The sequence below is a fragment of the Phyllobates terribilis genome, unplaced genomic scaffold (assembly GCF_046119375.1).
Source record: "Phyllobates terribilis strain yellow unplaced genomic scaffold, ASM4611937v1 Scaffold_1__5_contigs__length_1240528914, whole genome shotgun sequence".
In the NCBI taxonomy this organism is placed as follows: domain Eukaryota; kingdom Metazoa; phylum Chordata; class Amphibia; order Anura; family Dendrobatidae; genus Phyllobates; species Phyllobates terribilis.
The window spans coordinates 1114481525-1114496743 of record NW_027362761.1 but is presented as its reverse complement, the minus strand read 5'-3'; the positions used below and the strand labels follow the sequence as shown (position 1 = coordinate 1114496743).

The 15219-nt window shown below is 42.1% G+C and overlaps 1 protein-coding gene across 4 annotated transcripts in view; it reads left to right on the top strand.

The window, feature by feature from the left end:
• TBC1D19 (TBC1 domain family member 19) overlaps window positions 1-15219 on the top strand; it is a 316278-nt gene that overhangs the window by 108306 nt on the left and 192753 nt on the right. For all 4 annotated transcript variants that reach the window (XM_073646430.1, XM_073646409.1, XM_073646399.1 and 1 more), the window contains one exon: window positions 601-711. In XM_073646430.1, the coding sequence (XP_073502531.1) occupies window positions 601-711 (111 nt within the window). The remainder of the gene's footprint in view (window positions 1-600; window positions 712-15219) is intronic.

The window sequence follows — 15219 nt, the reverse complement described above, 5'->3', positions numbered from 1 at the left end:
CATTAATGAGAAATCAGCGTTTAAATTGATTTGCTAATGGATATGGTAGATCTGGAGCCTCTGTCACTCCGGCTCTATTCACTGCCCAGTGTCACCTCCTCCTGCGTGACTGATGGCTCCTTTACCTGATGTCACACAGAATAGAGGTTGTCAGTCAAGCAGGAAAAAGTGGGGCTGGGTGGGGAATAGAGCTGAAGTGACAGAGGTTACAGATCTCCCATATTTATTTGCATATTGATTCAAACACTGATTTCTCAGTAATGGAGGAACGGACTGACCATGTTAAGGAATTGCTGAGCTTGTTTTTTGAAAGAGCTACATGCACTTATAGTTTGCGTGTGAAATCTTTCTAACAGAAAAATAGGATTATAAAGCCATTCTGACACGGATTTTCAAAGTAAGTTCACCAACCTCATCAGGTTTAAGATATCTAATAAAGTATGCAGTTTGTGTTATAGAACCTGGTGACCGATCCATGTTAGCTCATAACAGTGAGCCAGTGTACCTCTGTATTATAATGTCACCTATGTCATTTACAGTCTACTGCTCTGTACAATCCTAATTTGTAAAATATATGCGTTCATTCTGATTAATCTGCAGGTACTCGTTAACCTTCGCAATCCTAATTACAATAGTGGGGAGCAGCCAAGTTCTAGGACTCATCTTGGTTTAATTCAAGTTCCACTAAAAATTAAGGATATCCCAGAACTGGTAAGTAATAATAGGGTGATAATACCATTCATATATCCTACAGATGCGTTTTTCTGCTGTATTTTTTTCTATACCTAAAATGTTTCATTTTTTTTTATTCCCCCACCCTTCACCTTCCACCACAAATTAACCCAATTTTACTATTTTATGCAGTGATGCTTAAAGATTATGTATCATAATAATTGCTGCTTCTTCATGAAGTTTGCAAGTTTCTATTCTCTACATTTTTTGATGGCTGGACCATACAATACAAGCACTTTTTACCATTCACCTTTCGTATCTCCCCTATTTCCTTATAGACTGTAAGCTGGTGAGCAGCGCGGGCCTCACTCCTCTTGGTATCTGTTGAATTATGTGTTATTCTGTAATGTCTTTATTGTTTGTACAAGTCTCCTCTGTAATGTAAAGTGCTGCGGAATATTTTGGCGCTATAGCAATAAATTATTATTAAAGGACCGCATTAATTATTTCCAACAGGACCCCCCTGTAATTCTGTAATCCACTCAACTCTCTTTGACTGCATACGTCTATGTTGTATAATGACCTCCAAAATTTGCCACCGGAAACATTCACAAGACTGTTTGTTCCTGAAAGATGCCTAATAATCCTCTTTTTAATGCCTGCAGCTTGCTCCTTGTGCACTTTAGCCCCTGGGTGATGGCGTCATAGCGGGCCTCATTAGAGCCCACACATGGCAGAAAGATTCCTCCTCCAATATTACTGGACTTGCAGTACAGAATCTGCCCCACAGATCCAGAGGGAGTGATTTCACCCATGTAGTTCCACCTCTGTCATCCACCCCAGAATATTACACACACAGGTTTTGTTGCATTTAAAGAAAATATGTCACCAGATTTGACCTATCTAAATTATTAATATGGGTATATAGGTTACACAGTCCTGCTCATCATTATTGGCACCTATGAAGATTAAGTACATAATGTGGAATTTCTCCACAAGAATGAATCAAGTGAAACTGTTTTTTGTATAGAGCACTCGAAAAACCTAAAGCTTACTGTGTCTCTGGTATTGGCATCCTTTACATTAATTTAGTATAGAAACACATTTTGACTCACCTGTGGTAAATCACAAAAGAGATTCACCTGTGATTGTCGATGCCCATGTAACATGAATTAGCCAATGAATGATTACTTCAGTGTTTTAAAAAGCCACATGGTAGGCCCTGTTTCTTTGTCGCAATGATGAAGACAAAGGAGCTGTCTGAGGACATAAGAATTGCTATTATTAGCAAACACAAGACTTCCAAAGGGTATAAGGCCATCTCCAAAGACCTTGGTATCCCAGTTTCAACAGTGCGCAATGTTATTAAGCAGTTTGCCAAGCATGTAAGCGTCAAGAACCTCCTTGGACATGGGGGAAAGAGAAAAATTGACAAGAGATGCCTTCGAAGGTTGGTGTGAATAGTAGAACAAACACCACGTCAAACATCCAAAGACCTGAAGGCCAACATGGAACAGTATGGGGTCATAGTTTCAACAAGTACCATACATCGCTCACTAACCCAAGAAGAGCTTTATGGGTGAAGGCCAAGGAACAAACCATTGCTGAAGAAAAGACATAAAAGGAACCACTGACCTTTGCCAAAGAGTACCTTGACAAACCACAATCGTTCTGGGAACAGATGAAACAAAAATAGAAGTTTTTGGACTTGCAAAGCAACAGTTTGTTTACAGACGGCGCAATGAAGCTTATAAGGAAAAGAACACCTTACCAACAGTTAAGCATGGTGGAAGATCCATAATGTTGCGGGGTTGCTTTGCTGCGTCTGGTACTGGAGGCCTTGACCGTATCACAGGAATCATGAAATCAGAGAATTATCAAGAGATTTTACAGTGAAATGTTCTACCCCGTGTTAGAAAACTTGGTTTGAGTCGAAGATCATGGGTCCTCCTGGAAGACAATAACCCAAAGCACACATCCAAAAGTACACAGGAATGGTTGAAAAAGAAAAAATGGACTGTTTTTTTTAAAATGGCCAGCAATAAGTCCTGACCTCTGTCCAATTGAAAATCTTTGGGGTGAGCTGAAATTTGCCATTGGGAAAAAGAACCCTGAAAACTGTTATGTTCTGCTACCAGAGCTAAGGAAAGAGAGGAGATCTGTCCCTACGATAGAACTCAGCTTAATCCCTACGATGTAACAGGGGACCTGATCCTGCAATCAGACCTGCTAAAGTCCTAAGCTAGTCTGTACGGAGACCTATAGATGTGGGGAAGGAATCCCTACAAGTACTAAGGACTGGGAGGAAAATGGGACACCTCCTAACAGAAATAGTAGCAGACAGACGAACAAACAAAATATATAGAACATAGAGGTCCGTAGACCAAGCAAACTAACAGAGTTAGACACAGAGCACAGGCTAGCTAGAAAGTAGTTAAACAATGAAGTCCAGCAAAGCCAGAAGGGCGGAGCAGGATTAAATAGGCCAACAAGGTCATGTGACCAACAAAGGAAAAAACCTAAGAACAAGGTTCTAACAGTACCCCCCTTTCTAAGAGGATCCTCCGGATCCCCTAGGACCAGGCTTATCAGGAAATCTCCTGTGAAACGCTCTGATAAGTCTGGACGCGGAAACATCATCCGAACTCACCCAAGAGTTATCCTCGGGTCCGAAACCTTTCCAGGCCACAAGATACTGCAAACTACCTCTATACTGTCTAGAGTTAAGGATGCGAGAAATTTCATATTCCCCGTCCTCCACCACCGGAGGCAGAGGCGTCACAATCCGATACAACAGCTTTTTTCAACAGAGAGACATGAAATACCGGATTAATTCTCCAGGAGGTAGGAACCTCCAACCTAACAGCAGATTGGTTGACAACCTGAAGCACCTTAAAGGGCCCTACAAACTTGGGACCCAATTTCTTAGAAGGAATCCTCAACCGCAGATTCCTAGAGGACAACCAAACCATGTCACCAACAGCGAACAAAACCTCCTGTCGTTTCCTATCAAAGTAGTCTTTAGATTTTCTGTTGGCCTCCTGAAGATTACCACGCACATCCGTCCAAACTCTCTCCAAATCACCGGAAAAATTCTCCTCCTCGGGCACGGCAGATCCCAACTTGGAGAACGACCCAAACGACGGATGTCTCCCAGAACAACAAAAAAAAGGCGAACAACCAGCAGAAGAAGATGTATGATTGTTCAGAGCAAATTCAGCAAGTGGCAGAAACTCAGACCACCCCTCTTGATTGTCTGCCACAAAACAACGCAAGAACTGCTCAACATCCTGGTTTTTCCTTTCTGTCTGGCCATTAGATTCAGGATGATATCCTGACGAGAACGACAAATGAACTCCCAACCTGTCACAAAAGGCACGCCAAAAACGAGCCACGAACTGAGGACCTCTATCAGAAACAATGTCAGTAGGAACGCCATGAAGTCTGACAATTTCCTTGACAAAGGCCTTAGTGAGAGTTTTAGCGCAGGGCAGTTTGACGAAGGGAACCAAGTGACACATCTTGCTAAAACGGTCCACGACCACCCAGATGACAGTAAAACCCTCAGAGAGGGGAAGGTCAGTTATAAAGTCCATAGCCAAATGTGTCCAAGGAGCACTGGGAACCTCCAAAGGACAAAGCAACCCCGCAGCAGGAGTATGTGAGGACTTAGATCTAGCACATATAGTACATTGGTGCACCCACTTAATGACTTCCTTCTGCCATCCAGGCCACCAAAAACTGCGACCCACCAGTCTCTTGGTCTCAGAGATTCCGGGATGACCTGCCAACCGAGATTCGTGACACTCAACAAACAAATCTCTCCTAAAGGTCCCAGGCACAAACAACCTCCCATGAGGAGTGTTAGATGGGGCATTCTCCTGTGCTTTAAGAATCTCATCTTCCAAAACGGAGTCCAAAGCAGCTATCACAACACCTTCTTGTAAAATGTTCTCCTCTTTCTCAGCACAGACTATGGGAGAAAAACTGCGAGACAAGGCATCCGCCTTAACATTCTTAGTACCAGGGATGTAAGTAACGGAGAAATTAAACCGCGAGAAAAACAGTGCCCACCTAGCCTGACGGGCATTCAGGCGCTTGGCAGCATCAAGATATATCAGATTTTTATGATCCGTAAGAACCTGAACGGGAAATTCCGCACCTTCCAAGAAGTGGCGCCAGTGTTCAAATGCGAGTTTAATAGCCAATAATTCCCGATTACCAATATCGTAATTCAGTTCAGTCTCCGAAAATTTTTTTGAAAAAAAGGCACAGGGATGTAATCCATCCCCGTTATCCTGAGACAATACTGCGCCAACCCCCACAGAGGAAGCATCAACCTCAACCAAAAACGGCTTAGTCACATCAGGCTGCATAAGGATGGGAGCAGAGGTGAACCTCTCCTTGAGATACACAAAAGCTTCAATGGCCTCAGAAGACCACTGAACTGCATCAGCACCTTTCCTGGTGAGATCGGTCAGAGGTTTGACAATACTAGAAAAATTTTTTATGAATTTTCTGTAATAATTGGCGAAACCCAAAAACCTCTGTATCGATTTCAAACCAATAGGCCTAGGCCATTCCTGTACAGCTTGAACTTTAACCGGGTCCATCTCAAAACCTTCGCTGGAGATAATGTAGCCCAAAAAACTAATTCTCTGTACAGCGAACTCACATTTCTCCAGCTTAGCAAAAAGCGAATTGTCCATTAATAACTGTAATACCTCACGTACGCTCCGCCAATGAGACTCCAGATCCGGCGAATAAATCAAAATATCATCCAAATACACAACCACATTTTTGCCGATCAAAGGTCTAAGGATGTCATTAATAAGATTCTGAAAAAATGCAGCAGCATTAGTAAGACCAAAAGGCATAACCAGATTCTCAAAATGACCCACAGGAGTGTTAAAAGCAGTCTTCCATTCGTCACCCTCCTTCATGCGCAACAGATTGTATGCCCCCTTAAGGTCGATTTTAGAGAACCACTTGGCCCCCATTAACTCCTTAAACAGATCAGGAATCAATGGCAGTGGGTAAGGATTGCGTACAGTAATTTTGTTAATCTCACGAAAATCCAGACAAGGACGTAAACCGCCGTCCTTTTTTTTTACAAAAAAAAATCCAACCGCCACAGGAGACTTAGAGGGCCTAATGTGACCGGCGGCCAAACTTGTCTGTATGTATTCCTCCAAAGCCTTTCTCTCAGGAATAGTAAGGTTAAATAAACGACTTTTAGGAAGAGTCGCTCCAGGGACAAATTCAATAGAACAATCATAGTCTCTATGGGGAGGCAAAACCTGCGATTCCTTCTCAGAAAAAACTCTCCAAAAATCCTGAATAGGAACAGGCAATTCTCCCCTATCCAAAGCTGCAATACGCCCGTTACAACACTTGTCATAACATTTATGGCTCCAGGATTTAATTTCACTGGTAGACCAATCCAGTACAGGATTGTGAAATTTTAACCAGGGCAATCCCAATATTACTGGAGAAGGCAAGTTATTCAACACTACCAAATCCAATTTCTCATGGTGAACACCATTAATAGTGAGGGGAAATTCACAGACCTTGAGAATAATATTCTTCAAAGGGGAACCATCCACAGAAACCACAGCAATGGGGGATGATAAAGGTTCGGGTTTTAAATTGAGTCTTTCCAAGAATCCCCCATCAATAACATTCAGAGTAGACCCACAATCATCAAACACCCGAAATTCCATTAATTTTTCCTGAGCAATCGTGGAAGCAGCTAAAAATACACCCTTGGAATTTAAACAGGCAATACGGGCATGACTGACCATTTTTTTTTCTTTCTTGATACGAAGCTCACAGTCTTTAATTAAATGACCAGATTTTCCGCAATAGAAACACAAGCCTTCAGAAAATCTACGGTCTTTTTCTTGAGAGCGAAGTGCCATCGCTCCAATCTCCATCGATTCACCACTGTTAGTACACACATTCTCATAACCAGAAACTGACATAGCAGAGGATTTGCTCTCATTAACCCTTGCACGCAGTCTCCTATCCACCCGTATAGCTAATTGCATAGCCTGTTGCAAATCTTCAGGTGTAGGATAAGCAATTAGCAGGTCTTTAACCCTTTCACTGAGCCCAGCAAGAAATAGACTTTTCAGAGCAGAATCGTTCCACCCTGTTTGAGTAGACCATCGACGGAAATGAGTACAATATTTTTCCACATTACCTGATCCCTGTCTCAAACGTCTTAACTCAGTCTCAGCTGATGAGACACGGTCAGGATCATCATATAATAGTCCCAAAGCAGAAAAAAAACTATCCACTGAACTGAAGCATGTATCACTAGGTTGCAAAGAAAAGGCCCACTCCTGAGGCTGTTTGCGCAAAAGTGACATTATAAACCCTATGCGCTGGGAATCATCCCCAGAGGACTTGGGTCTCAAACGAAAATACAATAAGCAAGCATTTTTAAATGAAAAAAATTCTCGGTGTTCACCAAAAAATAAATCCGGCAAACGTACCTTAGGCTCCAAGAAATGTGCTCCAGGACAGTTACTCACGTGTTGACGGAGCTCAGTCACCTCCAAAGAGAGTCCCTGCAGGTGTTTAGCCAAATCCAGAACCGACACCATGATGGAACAGAAAAAATCTTTCCTTAGAGCATTTTCTGGGCTTGACTTACTGTTATGTTCTGCTACCAGAGCTAAGGAAAGAGAGGAGATCTGTCCCTACGATAGAACTCAGCTTAATCCCTACGATGTAACAGGGGACCTGATCCTGCGATCAGACCTGCTAAAGTCCTAAGCTAGTCTGTACGGAGACCTATAGATGTGGGGAAGGAATCCCTACAAGTACTAAGGACTGGGAGGAAAATGGGACACCTCTTAACAGAAATAGTAGCAGACAGACGAACAAACAAAATATATAGAACATAGAGGTCCGTAGACCAAGCAAACTAACAGAGTTAGACACAGAGCACAGGCTAGCTAGAAAGTAGTTAAACAATGAAGTCCAGCAAAGCCAGAAGGGCGGAGCAGGATTAAATAGGCCAACAAGGTCATGTGACCAACAAAGGAAAAAACCTAAGAACAAGGTTCTAACAAAAACCTTCAAGAGCTTGAACATCCTGCAAAGGAAGCGTGGGAGAAAATTCCAGCTGATAATTGCAAGAAGCTTATAGATGGCTACAAGAAACGTTTGGAGGCTGTCAGCAATGCCAAACGGTGTGCAACCAAGTAATAATTAGGAGTGGTTTTATTGCTGCACATGCTGTTTATTCTGTTTCTTCTTTGAAATTACAACATGGAAGTTGAAAAACAATGTTTTGCTGTATTACTTTGGACCACTAATTAAAAAATCCTGAGGATATAACTTTGGTACATTTCCATTTATTTCTGAAGATATTGTACAGTCTATGAAAAAAATGAAGGGGTGCCAATAATGGTGAGCAGCACTGTAGACTGCTGATGAGAATGATTCCTGTATGTCTCATATACCAGGGGAGGAGTCCTGAGGAGATAATTTGCATATTCCCACTGCATTTTGGGGTAAGTGAAGAGTCTCCGCGAGCTCAAAGAACACTGGATTTTGGCTGTTGGAGCTGAAAAGAGGACATCGGTAAACCAGGGGAGGAGTCCTGAGGAGATAATTTGCATATTCCCACTACATTTTGGGGTAAGTGAAGAGTCTCCGCGAGCTCAAAGAACACTGGATTTTGGCTGTTGGAGCTGAAAAGAGGACATCGGTAAACCAGGGGAGGAGTCCTGAGGAGATAATTTGCATATTCCCACTGCATTTTGGGGTAAGTGAAGAGTCTCCGCGAGCTCAAAGAACACTGGATTTTGGCTGTTTTAGCTGAAAAGAGGACATCGGTAAACCAGGGGAGGAGTCCTGAGGAGATAATTTGCATATTCCCACTACATTTTGGGGTAAGTGAAGAGTCTCCGCGAGCTCAAAGAACACTGGATTTTGGCTGTTGGAGCTGAAAAGAGGACATCGGTAAACCAGGGGAGGAGTCCTGAGGAGATAATTTGCATATTCCCACTACATTTTGGGGTAAGTGAAGAGTCTCCGCGAGCTCAAAGAACACTGGATTTTGGCTGTTGGAGCTGAAAAGAGGACATCGGTAAACCAGGGGAGGAGTCCTGAGGAGATAATTTGCATATTCCCACTGCATTTTGGGGTAAGTGAAGAGTCTCCGCGAGCTCAAAGAACACTGGATTTTGGCTGTTGGAGCTGAAAAGAGGACATCAGTAAACCAGGGGAGGAGTCCTGAGGATGGCGCGCGCATTTTGAAGCTTTTTTTTTAAGCTTTTTTCACTGTTTTCAGAACATTAACAATAAGAACATGGAAGAGTCCAGGAGCCATTTGGTGAGCTGCATATCCTGCTACATGTTCACAGACTTGCCAGTGGAAAAGCCAAACTTCACATGCCAGAAATGCAAGCTTGTGTCCCTGTTGGAAGAAAAGTTGCGAAATCTAGAAGAGAGGTTAACTACCTTGAAAATCATTAAGGAAGGTGAAGAGTTCTTAGACAGAGCAGAATTATCTCTTCATGATTCAGAAAGAGAAGAAATTCGAACTGCACCTGACGAAACCGAGGAATGGAAGCATGTGACCCACAGAAGCAGGAGGATCGAGAGGCAGTCAGCACCCATACTGCTCAGGAACCAGTACCAGGCTCTCACGCAGGAGAACCATGAAGAAATACAGCAAAATAAGACTTTGCCAGCAATGAATAACCTTGTAAGCCCTCAGAATCCTCCTGGATGGAGAAAGAAGAATGTTGTGAAGAAAAAACGGAGAGTGGTGGTTATGGGGGATTCCCTGTTAAGTGGAACAGAGGCCGCTATCTGCAGACCAGACATAACCTCAAGAGAAATGTGCTGTCTTCCAGGAGCAAAAATTAAAGATGTGTCTGACAGGATATCAAGACTCTTCAGACCTACAGATCACTACCCATTCCTGCTAATACATGTGGGGACAAATGACACCGCAAGAAAGGACCTGGAAACCATCTGCAGTGACTTTGAAGACTTAGGCAAGAAAGTGAAAGAATTGGGAGCACAGGTGGTCTTCTCATCCATCCTCCCAGTGGATGGCCATGGAACACTGAGGTGGAATAAGATTCTACAGGTGAACAACTGGTTACGTCGATGGTGCCGTCAACAAGGATTTGGATTTCTGGATCACGGAATGAATTACCTATACGATGGACTACTTGCTAGAGATGGGGTGCACCTTACGAAGACTGGAAAACATGTATTTGGAAGTCGCCTTGCTACACTCATCAGAAGAGCTTTAAACTAGAACAATGTGGGAAGGGAAGCAAAAGGCCAGAAAAAGCCATACAGCTGACAAATACTATTGAGATCTCTGCTACTGGAAGTGGAAAAGAAGAACAAAGACAAAACAATTTAAATAATAAAAATATGGGAGGAAGAGAAACCAATCACAAACTAAAATGTTTTTATACAAATGCACAAAGCATGGGCAACAAACAAGGAGAATTGGAACTACTAATGCAGGAAAAGGAATATGATGTCATTGGAATCACTGAAACTTGGTGGGATGATACACATGATTGGAATAAAAGGCTAAAAGGATGCAACTTATTTGCAAGAAACAGACTTGATAAACGAGGAGGTGGTGTTGCATTGTATGTTAGAAAAGCGTATATCTGCACAGAGATTGAAGCTTCAGAGACTGGGAGTTCTGTGGAAACTGTTTGGGTAAGAATACAAGGAGAGAACAACGGAAAGGACACCATTGTAGGCATTTACTACAGGCCACCTGGGCAAGCTGAAGATATGGATGAACTCTTTATGTATCAAATGACCAAGTTCTCCAAAAAATATGACGTAGTGGTCATTGGAGATTTCAACTATCCAGACATTTGTTGGGAATCTCTCTCAAGTAAAACTAACAGGTCAAGCAAATTCTTATCCTCTCTTGCTGACAACTTTATCTTCCAAAAGGTAGGGGAGAAAACAAGGGGATCTGCTACTTTGGATCTAATCCTTATAAACAGGGAGGAAATGGTTGAGGAGGTAAAGGTGGCTGGGACCCTAGGAGGCAGCGATCATGCTATTATAGAATTTTGGATAACTAGAGGAGGAAGACATGTGAAGACTCAAACTTCAAGGTTAGATTTTAGAAAGGCAGATTTTAAGAGACTCAGAAAGAGAATAGGAGGGATCCAATGGCTGGATGTCCTTAAGGACAAAAATGTCCAGGAAGGATGGGAAATTTTTAAAAATGAGATTCTCAAAGCACAATCGTTAACAATCCCGAAAAGTAGGAAGAATGGGAAGCTTTTAAGGAAACCAGGATGGATGAACACAGAACTTAAACACATGCTAAAAAGAAAGAAAGAAATGTTTATTAAATGGAAAGAGGGAGGCATATCTAAAGAAGATTATAATGCAGTCTGCAGATCCTGCAGGGCACGTATCAGGTTAGCTAAAGCTGACAATGAATTAAGGCTTGCAAGAGATGTCAAAAGCAATAAAAAAGGATTTTGGGGGTATGTCAAAAGTAAAAGAAAAGTCAAAGATGCTATAGGATTTTTACAGGATGAAAATGGAGAAATGGTAAGAGAGGATGTTGAGAAGGCCAAACTTTTTAATTCCTATTTTGCATCTGTTTTCTCTCAGAAAGAAAATGTAACATCAACTGATCTTCACTGTCCTTTTAAAGGAATAGAGGAATCCAAGTTATCTGTAAGCAGAAAGATTGTGAGGGAATATTTAGCTAACATAAATGAGTTCAAGTCTCCAGGTCCAGATGAATTACACCCCAGAGTACTGAAGGAGATCGTAGAAGAAATTTTAGAACCACTCTCCATACTCTTTGAAAATTCTTGGAGAACAGGAGAAGTCCCAGAAGACTGGAGAAGAGCAAATGTTGTTCCTATCTTCAAAAAGGGGAAGAAGGTGGACCCAGGGAACTATAGGCCGGTGAGTCTGACTTCTATACCAGGAAAGATCTTTGAACAAATTATTAAACAACATGTATGTAAGTACATGGATAAGAATGAAGTGATTAACCAGAGTCAGCATGGGTTTGTAACTAACAAGTCATGTCAGACTAACTTAATTTCCTTCTATGACAGAATCACTGACTGGGTGGATCAGGGAAATGCTGTAGATATAGTATATCTTGACTTCAGCAAAGCATTTGACAAAGTATCTCACACCATCCTTATTGAAAAAATGACCAAGTATGCAATGGACCAGGCAACTGTTAGGTGGATTCATAACTGGCTTAGTGATCGGACTCAAAGGGTGGTTGTAAATGGCTTCACATCCAGCTGGATGAATGTCTCAAGTGGGGTACCACAGGGCTCCGTCCTGGGACCTGTATTGTTCAACATCTTTATCAATGATTTAGATGAAGGAATTGAGGGTAAGCTGATTAAATTTGCTGATGACACAAAGCTAGGAGGGATAGCTAATACTAGAGAAGAGAGAGAGAGGATTCAAAAAGACCTAAATAAACTGGAGCAGTGGGCAGCAACCAACAGAATGGTTTTTAACAGGGAAAAATGCAAAGTACTACATCTGGGCAATAAAAATGAAAAAAGCATATACAGAATGGGAGGAATAGAGCTAAGCAACAGTACATGTGAAAAAGACTTAGGTATACTAATAGATCATAGACTGAACATGAGTCAACAGTGTGATGCAGCAGCAAAAAAGGCAAATACAATTCTGGGATGTATTAGCAGAAGCATACAGTCTAGATCACGTGAAGTCATTATCGGTCTTTACTCCTCTTTGGTCAGACCTCATCTGGAATACTGTGTACAGTTTTGGGCACCACATTTTAAAAAAGACATAGACAAACTGGAGCAAGTTCAGAGAAGAGCGACCAGAATGGTGACTGGTCTGCAAACCATGTCCTATGAGGAACGGTTGCAGGATTTGGGAATGTTTAGCTTGCAAAAAAGAAGACTGAGAGGAGACTTAATAGCTGTCTACAAATATGTCAAGGGCTGTCACATTGTAGAAGGATCATCTTTATTCTCATTTGCACAAGGAAAGACTAGAAGCAATGGGATGAAACTAAATGGGAGGAGACACAGATTAGATATAAGAAAAAACTTTTTGACAGTTAGGGTGATTAATGAGTGCAACAGGCTGCCACGAGAGGTGGTGAGTTCCCCTTCAATGGACGTCTTCAAACAGAGGCTGGACAGACATCTGTCTGAGATGATCTAGTGAATCCTGCTTTGAGCAGGGGGTTGGACCAGATGACCCAGGAGGTCCCTTCCAACTCTACCATTCTATGATTCTATGATATCAGATGCCTTGTTGGGGATAAATAATCTTTTCCCATTCTCCACGACAGCACCATGCAGAGAGAGAGGATCTGCCTCCAATGACAGGAAACCCTACAGCTTTAAAAGGCGGAGCCCTCTAGTATTCTTTAGAGGTTTCCTGTCCTTGAGGGAGACCCTACAGCTCCCCGGTACTGCCGGGGAGTGAAGATCTTCCCTGGGGCCGAGTTCCCAGCATCGCGGATGGGGGTCGGCATCCAGAGGTCCCTGATGAGCTAAGCGCAGCCAGCAAGCAGGGACATCTCTCCAGGAGCACGGCCTGACTTGGCGCAGTGCATCCCTGGGATCCAGAAGAGAGAAAGTGATGTCAGTTCCGGGGGAATGGCCTGGGATGGCGCGGTGCTTCCCCAGAACCCATCAGAGCGTCTGACGTCACTTCTCGGTGGCGCGTTACATTCCTGGCATATTGGATTACAGCAATTCACTTTACATAAATTACCTCTTCCAGTCTCTGGGGAGGATGCTGCCTGGAAGATAACTCTACCTCCAGAGTTTTTCTGCCTTAACCCCTTCACGACATCCATCGTACATGTACGGCACCCAGGGAGATGCGTTCCCACAATTCGCCGTACATGTACGGCGGAACGATCACATCTGCTCAGTCACAGAGCCGACTATATATTACAGCTAACACCCTGAAGAAACTCCCACAATTTGTGATGGTGCCAATTACGGGTGTTTAGCCCCTCTGATACCGATTTCAAAAGTGACATCGGCATCACAGAGGGAGGGAGCTCCCTCTCTGCTCCAATTGGCACAACTCAATTGCGATGGCATTGTGCCGATGGTCTACATGGTGACCCCGGGTCGAAAGATGGCCGCAGGGTGACTCAGGTCCGGTGACCTGTACATTCATGCTCAGAGCAGGAGCCGACAAATCTCCTCCCTTTGCAGAGTATTAGATCAGCGATCAGTCAATGGAAAGTTGATGTCCCATCGTGGGACAAGGTAAGAAAGTAAAAATAAAGTTTTTAAAGATTGTGATATTTCTAAAAAAATATTTTTACAAAATAAAGTGCAAAAAAATAAAAAAAAAATATTATACCACTAAATACATACAGTATATTAAATGTAAAACCAAAAATAAACAAAGTACACATATTTGGTATCGCCACGTCCGGAACAATCCGATCTCTAAAACTGTCCCTCTAGTTAACCCCTTTAGTGAACACTGTAAAAAAATAAAATAAAAGTGTCAAAAAACGACGCTATTTCATCATACCACCGAACAAAAAATGGAATAAAACAAGATCAAAAGGTCTAATGTAAATAAAAATGGTGTCGCTGAAAATGTCATCTTGTCCGGCAAAATAACAAGCTGCCAAACAATTCTGTCAGGGGAGAAATAAAAAAGCTATGGCTATCTGAATATAGTGATGCTAAAACAATTATTTTTTTTATAAAAATAGTTTTTATTGTGTAAAAAAGGCAAAATATTAAAATAAGACATACAGTCATGGCTGAAAGTGTTGGCACCCTTGAAATTGTTCCAGAAAATGTATTATTTCTCTCCAAAAATTATTGCAATTACTCATGTTTTGTTATACACATGTTTATTTCCTGTGTGTGTATTGGAACAACACAAAAAAACAGAAAAAAAAAAGGCGAATTGTACAGAATTCCACACACAACCCCAAAAATGGGCCGAACAGAATTGTTGCCACATTTCAAAATTGTGGATAAACAACTTTGTTTCAAGCGTGTGATGAACATTTAAACTCACCTGTGGAAAATAACAGGTGTGGGCAATATGAAAATCACCAAAAAGGAGAGAAAAAATCCAGCTTCCAAAATTTATTAAATTAAAAAAGTAGCATCACACAATGTATGCTCCATGGCATACAAGGTAATCTCACAATAAAGAGCAAAGCGGAATTTGAGAAAAAACGCCAGTGTGTGTTTGAAACGCGTCCGCTTTGCTCTGCTATGTGAGATTACCTTGTATGCCATGGAGCTTTTTTTAATTGTGTGAAGCTACTTTTTTAATTTAATAAATTTTGGAAGCTGGATTTTTTCTCTCCTTTTTGCTGCTGACTACGTGTGGCCGGTTTCTCTTGCTTCCATGCACCACAAGCCGTTCAGGTGAGCTGATTTTCTCTGTTTGTTTAATATGAAAACCACACCTGAAACCAGATAAAAAGGGGAGAAGTTGACTCAGTCTTTGCATTGTGTGTCTGTGTATGACACCCTAAGCATGGGGAACATAAAGAGAAGAAGAGAACTGTCT